This window comes from Nicotiana attenuata, chromosome 6 (genome assembly GCF_001879085.1).
Source record: "Nicotiana attenuata strain UT chromosome 6, NIATTr2, whole genome shotgun sequence".
Lineage (NCBI taxonomy): Eukaryota > Viridiplantae > Streptophyta > Magnoliopsida > Solanales > Solanaceae > Nicotiana > Nicotiana attenuata.
Genome location: NC_031994.1, coordinates 89,889,735 through 89,898,007, shown reverse-complemented (window position 1 = coordinate 89,898,007; position 8,273 = coordinate 89,889,735). Strand labels below are relative to the sequence as shown.

Genomic DNA, 8,273 nt, shown 5'->3' with positions numbered 1-8,273 from the left:
AAACATATTAAGCTCTAAAGGCTTAATGCATTCAGAAAGAAACAATAGAATCCTTCAAAAGCTTGTTCAATTCAGAATCACCGCATACTATAAATGAGGGCTTTCTTCTGATATGAAGTGATGACTTCATCCTATATTGATAATGAACCACAAAGAATATTCTTGATCTGAACTTCAACTTCTTAGACTAACAATCTTGTGGGAATCCACTGGGTGGTTGTCGTTGTTGTTGTAATTAGATTAACAATCTTTTAAAAGAATCCGCACAAACACCACGTGGCCAGTTATTACCAGCTTTTACAATCTTGAAATAAGAGGAAAAGATGAAGGAAAGTAGAGACAAAGCATCACATTTACCTATCAAGTGGCCGATATCAGCTCATTATCAACTAGAAAACGTGCTACATTTCTTAATGACACCATAGATTCTTCTTTTACAGAAACTTCCCAAGTCCTCCCCACTTGTTTGGATTCAAATTTAATCAATGTCATTTGTTATCAACAATGTATAGTAACTCAATTAAAAACAGTAAGTCAAAGGAGATACACTAACAAAATGAGGACTATAACTTAATTTTCTGCAGGGGTCAGAAATCTCAAATCAACAGATCCAACAAAACATAGTTGGACCAACTTTTTACAAACATACATGGTATATGAACGAAAAGAAAATCAGCAAGACAGCTACTGTCAATCAAAGAACATACCAATGCCCTGATTCGAGCTACTGGGTTGACTGACAATCTTCCGCAAGATCACTGCTCGTGCCATCCTAATATCCTGGTTACATTTCATGGCGTGCTGACTCAAAACCTCAATGGTCTCTGAAAAGCCATTTACATTCTTCTTGACCTCTTCCATTGCACTTGCGACTGCATCAGTTCCCCTAATTGCAAAATCAGTACTATGCAACAACCCCTCAACAATTATCTGCAATTTATCAGCCAAAACCCGAATATGCTCCAAGTCTTGAATCACAACAAAACTGCCAGCCTCCATCGAAGTCAATATCTCCCTCTCCCTCTTCAACTCATCCTCATACTTCTTCCACATTGAATTGATCCATTTCCCCACTGTCCCCAATGGCACTGAGGCTGCAGCTGCTAACGCCGTCACAATTGGCGGCGCTGTGACAGCTGCAGCAACAATTGAGCAAATGATAGCAGAAACAAACACAGTAGCAAAAATTATATTAGAAACTCTCTTCCATGTCTTTACTCTGCTCAATTTCTTATCAAGTTTACTCTTTTTCGACTTCAATTTCATCAACAAAGCTTCTTGCTGCAAATAAACTGAGTGAAATGAAGAAAAGAACTTAGCAGTAAAAGGGTCACCAGCAGCTTTAAAACTCTTCAACTGTTCCAAAGTTTCCGAAAACAGAAGCTTTGAATCCCCTTCATTTCCAATGCTCTCATTCTCAAACTTAGTCAATGCCACAAGAATTATAGACTGACTAGTACGTGCACGTTCAAGAGAGTCATCAAGTGAAGAACAGAAGTTCATAATGTGAATACTGCTTTCAAGATAATCCTTAACAAGATCAAATAAATCAGGGTCTTTCCAAATGTCTTTTTTGCTTTCAAGAATGAAATTGACAACTCCTTGGTTCATATCTAAGAAACATAAAGTAACCTCACGTAAAGAGTCAAGAGAAAGGGACCTAGGGTCCATGTTAACAGCTATGGAATTGAGTGCTAACGATGTTCTTGCTTGAAGAGCTGAATCAAACCGTCGAAGTTCTGGATCTTCCTCACATGCTGATTGGTATGAGCTTAGATCTGGTGAAACATCAGAATTTGAGCTTGTTTCTGGTCGTGTCGCCGATAAACCTGCCGGCGCCGGAGGAGAAGATGGTGGGGTCTTGTTTTGGGGTCTAGCACACTGATTACCCATTTCCTTGCAAAAGTTTCAAACACACAACAAAATGAGCTTGTATATATGAGGTTTTAGGGGTCCTGAAAATTCAGTTTAAGATTTGTGCGTGAGAGAGTGGAGTGAAGGGGGTAACTGCTAGGAAGTAACATGAGGAAGGGGGTGATGACAAACACAATGTTGGTTGTTGGGGGGGGGGGGGGGGTGGGTAAGTTGTGAAGGAGATGACAAAGTCAAGGGGAGGGGTAAAATGAGAAAAAGAGGATTGTTTTGCCTAATTGGAATTTGGAATTTTCAAATGTAGAATCTTCTTTTAATTGTCTGAAAAAGACATGGTAGGTTAATGACAAGGATATACTAACAGAGTTTGATGAGGCAAAGTAGATTTTATTTTCTAAATTATTGTAGTGTGTGCTTTGGAAATGTTGTACGTTGTGCATTGAGGTTAAAGGCATCAAAATGTTTTGGAATTTTAAATTTTCAGAAGATAATAAGGTGGCTGGTCAACTTTAAGAAATCATTAGTTTGCTTTTGGTAACATAGATTGTACCTTATGCGTTGAGGTTTATGACATTAAACTATTTTGCGATCTTAAATTTTTAAAAGATTAAAAGGTGGTTGGTCAAATTTAAGAATATCTTTAGTTCTTTGTTGGTAATATAAGTGTTTCCCAAGTATTAACAGTCTCGTACTTAGGTCACCGTCTGTCAATAAAGATGGTTAACTATAGATGTTTTGTGGTCACTTCTTTTGACTAAAATACTACTCCTATTGAGCTGCCATTCCACGTACTTAAAGGTTCCTACTACCTTCATGGTTCTTGTGCTTAATTCTGAAAAGGGAAAATACTATTTTACATTTTTAAAATTTGAGTGATATATCTATACTATAGCACCCAAAAAACGGTATTTAAAAGAAAAGGAACAAATATATTTTAAAATAAGAGAAATGGAAAAAAGATTTTCTTAAATGCAACAATCATCATATTTCCGCTCTGTTACGTTTTGCATCTCTAACGTATGCCTTTTTGTGATTTGCGCCATGTTATTTTTTATTTATTGTATGATGTGCAAGCTCGCTTCTTTATTTCTTTGCAAAACATAAAAATTAATCTTCTTTAAATTTTCCAAGAGAGAAAAATAGAAATACAAATAGTAAAAAAAAGAAATAATTGTTTGACCAAAAAGTGTTAAGCCTTCAAACCAATTAATGATAAAATAGAGGGTAAATCTTAGTCAAACATAATCGGCTTTAGATCTAAGCATAACGCACACTAAAATCAGAGAGATCGAGTTTATACAACATTTCTTAGGATGATTGAAAGACATTAAATGTAAGTAATGAGCTTACATCTTTGAAATATTGTTCCGTATTTGTAAAAGCAAAGAAAATAAGGAAGGAATCTCGTTGATAACTATGAGATCTAGCTTTATTGATTGAACAATGGAGATTACAAAGGTTTGTAACCCAAAATCTAGACTTCTTCCTTTGTTCCTTGGAGGTCTCTCCCGTATCCTCTCCTTCCTGCTTTACCCTCCTTATATATATTGTCAATTTCCCCTTTTACCCAACGGTCCTTAACCAGCGTCCCCTCTCATGACTGCATTCTTCCTCACTCGCCCCAGTATTATGTTCTGCTGTGTAATCCTTCTGATGACTCGATCTCGGAAATGACCGAGATACTCGTCGCCATTACGCCTCGTGGGCACGACCATGGCTTGGTCGATCCCTTACCATTCCCTTTAATGATAACCATCTGATGGTTATATTTTGACCCATATTGTTAGTCCCTTCACCCGTTGAGGTCACCTTTTGGCGAGCTCAATGGGCAGATTCTGTTGATTCAAGAATTAGGAGAAATCTGGACATGGTGCGAGGGACGAGGTCCTTATGGCGAGGTGGCGACGTGACGCTTCAAGGACTTTATTGGGCCGTTACGTCGGTTCAGAGATGGATCGTCACATCGATTCAGGGTACCACGAATACCTGTTATGTGTCATTATGGCGCACGTTTCCTAGGCCCCGTGTCGTTTCCCGTGCCCTTTCAGTTCTTTATTGGTGGTTCTCAGGTTTCCCGATCAGGGCATTTGCGTTCTTATAAATAGGTGGAATCCCCATTCGATTGTCATGCTTTCCAATTTACGTGAGAGAATTTTACAAACTCCCACCTTCTTCATTTTTTCATACTTCTGCTTTCGTCGGAATTGGACGCGACCATCATCTCTTTTCTTTCATCATTCCTGTTTATTTTGATCAAGACAGACAAATGGATAGTACTTCTTCCCAGACTGATAGATTTGTTGAAGCTCCGGTGCCGCAAAATGACGTGCCCCTTCTTGAAGAGGGAGTGGAAGTGGTGGAAGACGAGGGATTTCCGACAGTGGATGAGATAGTACCCCGCCCCGGGAAGATGAGGACTGACTTTAACAGTCTTGCTGGAAACGAACCGGAACCTGTCCCTTCCACCATGGATGAAGCGGTGATTGCAGCGCTCAAGGCCAAGTGGGGAATCCCCGCTCGTATCAAAATGGTACCGGCAGCGGAGAAGGACATTGTACATTTGCACCGGCCGAGATACTGCGCATTTTACGCATACCCCTTTGTTATTGGGTACACGCTTCCTCTCCCCTCTCTGGTGGTAGACTTTTGCCACCTCTACGAAGTATGCCCGTCTCAACTCTCTCCGTACGCGTATAAACTCTTCCTCATGCTTATCAAGTACGCGGAGCTTGCCGGACGAGGAATTTTCTTGGGGCACATGCTTTACATCTTTCCCCCTCATTTACTTCGGGGTACAATGATCCATATGCGCCATCGAGGAACCAAGAGTTTGGTGGTGAAGATGGACGATAAGGCTAATCGCCGCTTTTGGGAAAGCCACTTCTATGTGCGGACAGAGCACCTTGTGGCGGACTCCGCTGGGTTTTTAGAGACGTGGAACTTTGCTCGTGAGTTTTCCTTTGTTCATTTTGTGATTCCTTTTAAGGCGGTCTTCGATGGTTCTCCTTTAGGTGATATAGCTAAGAACTTGTTTTTGCTTTTGCAGCCGAGAGACTACCTCCCACGCTAGTTGACGATATCCACGAGTGGGTGAGCGTAATTCTTCCCCATACAACGGGGATTCGTGAGTGGGCGTCCTTCCATGAGAAATATGGGCGTAAGCCTCTACTAGTGGGTCGGCCCGCTATAAATTTTCTTTACTCTTTGCCTCATGGTTTATTCCTGTCGTTATATAATCGTTTTCTTTGTTGTAGGGAGAGTGCAAAGGACGAGGGCTCCTCCACTCGCACTCTGTCAACCGGCGCCCCTTGCCCGGTCTGCGTCGAGGGCTATTGCCCAATCTGCGCCTGCGGCCGAAGCCGTACGTGCGGAGACTACTCCTCAGTTAGAAACTCCGGTTCCTGCTGTCCGTTCAATGGGCGAATCTTCCCGCGCCGTTAGTGGAGAGGCCCCATCTAAGAGACGACGGCTGTTGTTGGAAGTGGCTCCTCAAGCCGAAACATCTTCGAGGGGCGACCTTGGCTTGGCGGTGCCCGAAGCCGGTAGTGGTGCCAACCCGGCCGCAGAGGCTATGCCCGTTGTAAGCGGCCAACAGGCTGGTGTGGCAGAGAGATGGAGTCCGAGGCTGCCGTTGCTGTAATAGACGGCCCTTCGACATCCTGGCCGAACCGCACTCCTTCTTCGATTGAAGAGAGGGGAAAAGGCGTCATGGTTGATGACTACGAGTCTGAATCCGAAATCGATCCTGATGACGTTAGGATGTTCGAGGAGGGTTTTACCCGAACTGTAGTGAGAGCGGGAGGCCCTTCCCGAATACTCAAAATTCCGTCGGATCTCAACCTTCTGCGAGACAGAGTGAATTTTCTGCCGCAGTTTGACCTTCTATGCTCTGCCACAGAAAGTGGAGCTCTTCAGGATGTCAGCGACGCCAGATTGTCACGTGGAATGGCTGCGATGGGCCTGAGGGTAAGCTTCCCTTTTTTTTTTGCTTTGTGACCTTGGTCTTTACCGACTCCTTTCTTCTCTTTGTTCTTAGTCTTACATGCTGGAGATCGAGAGTGCTCGCTGGGCTGAGACTCGGGCCGAGATTTTCCTGAAGATGCTTGAAAAGTATCGGCGGTATCACAACAGATGCCGTGAGATGCACGATCGGCTCAGGGCGGGTAGTGGCACCCAATCCATTAAGGAAGAGTTGGAAAAAGGGATCAGGAGCCGATGCATTCCATCCGCAGATGCAGTGACAACCATCTGCTTGGTCGACCCCTTACCATTCCCTTTAATGATAACCATCCGATGGTCAGATTTTGACCCATACAATGACATATCGTTAAAAAAGAACATTAGAAAAAAGATATTGGTCTCTTTCCCCTAAAAATTAAACCTTAGACACCAAATCTCAATCAACAACAAGAACTCTAGAAAAGAGCAAAATTCATTTATGGTCGTTCGGCACTAAATTAAGACAAACACTAGCCCATTAATTTGATTGCAAGTTATAGTCAAAAACTTATTACATTGGCTAAACACAAAAAATGCTTGACCCACCTTACTTTTTCATTCTACCTCTTTCCTACGCCCAGCTCCACCATCCAAACAATTGCACATTATCATAAAATATAACAACGCATTGCTCTGTTACTTCTTTTTTTTTTTAAGGGAAAAGATACTTATATTAATATTAATAAAATATGCATTGTACTAGGGTACAAGACCCATAGAGATGCCATTAGTACATAATGTGCCATGCCATTTAGGGCATTGTCATTACCTAAAGATGTTAGAGTGTTGCATGCATACATACTACATGAACGGAAGTAGTTACAACCTTCCTGATCCTTACAATACACATCTATTGCAAAGTTAGGGGGTGTAGCAAAATAAAGGGTTTTATTATAACTAGGGTACTTTAGAGCTTCCTTGGCCATCTTGTGTGCCACCATATTTCCTTCACGGAAATTGTGCTTCATTATGATCTCCCCCTGCTCCATTTCCTTCCCCACTAAGCACCTGCATTCATAAATTAAATTGCTGTAAGTAGGATAATCCTCTTCTAAAAAACGAATCACCTCTGTGGCATCTGTCTCTAGTTCACATGGTGTGACCTTTTCCCTGATAATTGTTTGAAGTGCCTGTAGAAGAGCTAGAAGTTCTGCATGGATAGGTGATATAATTTGACACTTTTCATAGTAACTCAACATCCACTCTCCTTTGTTGTTGTGTATGATTCCACCGATTCCTCCATGTAGGCATTCATTGTTGAACGCACCATCAAAGTTGACCTTGTACCAATTCCTAGGAGGCGGATGCCATTTTACCTTCACCTTTATGGGAATATTACTAGTAGTATGTTTGGATGTGAGCAAATGATATTTCAGTGTTTGCTGAAACACTTTAGTGGTGTTAATAGTAAGGTTGGTATTATTTACATTGTTTTCGTTCCTGTTTTTCCAAATAGACCAAAGTGCAAACGGAAAAACATCTTCCCATGTGATGAAATTAGTTGGTATATGAGGTGTTTTTTTCCTTAGGAAATCAACCCAGTGCTCGTGTGGCATAGGGTTAGAAAAAAATATTCCTATAGATTCCCAAAAATATTTTGCCACCTTACATTCCCAAAATATATGAAGTAGGGATTCACTCCTATCTTTGCAAATTGGGCATGTTGTATCAATGTTGATACCAATTTTTCCTAGGTAGTCCCTGGTAGGAAGTCTTGAGTGGTAACATTTCCACATAAAAAATTTGATTTTCCTAGGGCATCTCATGCCCCATATCCATGCAAAATCTTTACTTGTATGAGATTGTGTGTCAATTAATTTGTAGCATGATGAAGTTGTGAATATCCCACTAGGATTTGTACTCCATATAAGCTTGCTAGAGTGTGTGGAGGTTGCGGTCAGTGAGTGAATACTATTCATAACATTGTGGGGTAGTTCGAAGGAGATATGTGCTAGATCCCATCTATTATTTATTAGGATGTCTTTTATTTTTAATCCAATCTCCTTATTTGTGAGGGGCCTACTAAATTTTTCCTTTTCCATAAATAGGGATCCAGTTGGTGTCCCATATAGACATGTCAGTGTGAATATTCACAGGCCATCTTATACCTTGTTGACAATAATTCCACCCCTTTAGGAGGCTTTTCCAAGTATTGGAACCCCCCTTGGTGGACTTAGTATAGCTATATAGGCTAGTAATGACTCGTGCCCAAAGATATGATGGTTCATTAAGAATCCTCCAAACAAGGCTTGTCAGAAGGGAAAAATTTTTAGACTTTGCCTTTCTAATACCTAGCCCCCCCATGTCCTTTGGTAATGTAACCACGTTCCAGCCTATTAAGTGCATTCTCTTTTTTTCAGATGTAGTTCCCCAGAGGAAGTCTCTTTGGACCTTATCTATTT

At 41.3% G+C, this 8,273-nt stretch overlaps 2 protein-coding genes across 2 annotated transcripts in view; both read right to left on the bottom strand.

The window, feature by feature from the left end:
- Window positions 521–2,078, bottom strand: LOC109227423 (UPF0496 protein 1-like). The gene has a single exon (XM_019392583.1). It carries the CDS (start codon window positions 1,891–1,893, stop codon window positions 691–693), a length of 1,203 nt encoding a protein of 400 aa, XP_019248128.1. The 5' UTR covers window positions 1,894–2,078; the 3' UTR covers window positions 521–690.
- LOC109228091 overlaps window positions 6,820–8,273 on the bottom strand; it is a 4,014-nt gene continuing 2,560 nt past the window's right edge. The window contains exons 2-3 of the mRNA XM_019393268.1: window positions 6,939–7,021; window positions 6,820–6,879 (exon numbers count right to left, since the gene is read on the bottom strand). Coding sequence (XP_019248813.1) covers window positions 6,820–6,879; window positions 6,939–7,021 — 143 coding nt within the window. The remainder of the gene's footprint in view (window positions 6,880–6,938; window positions 7,022–8,273) is intronic.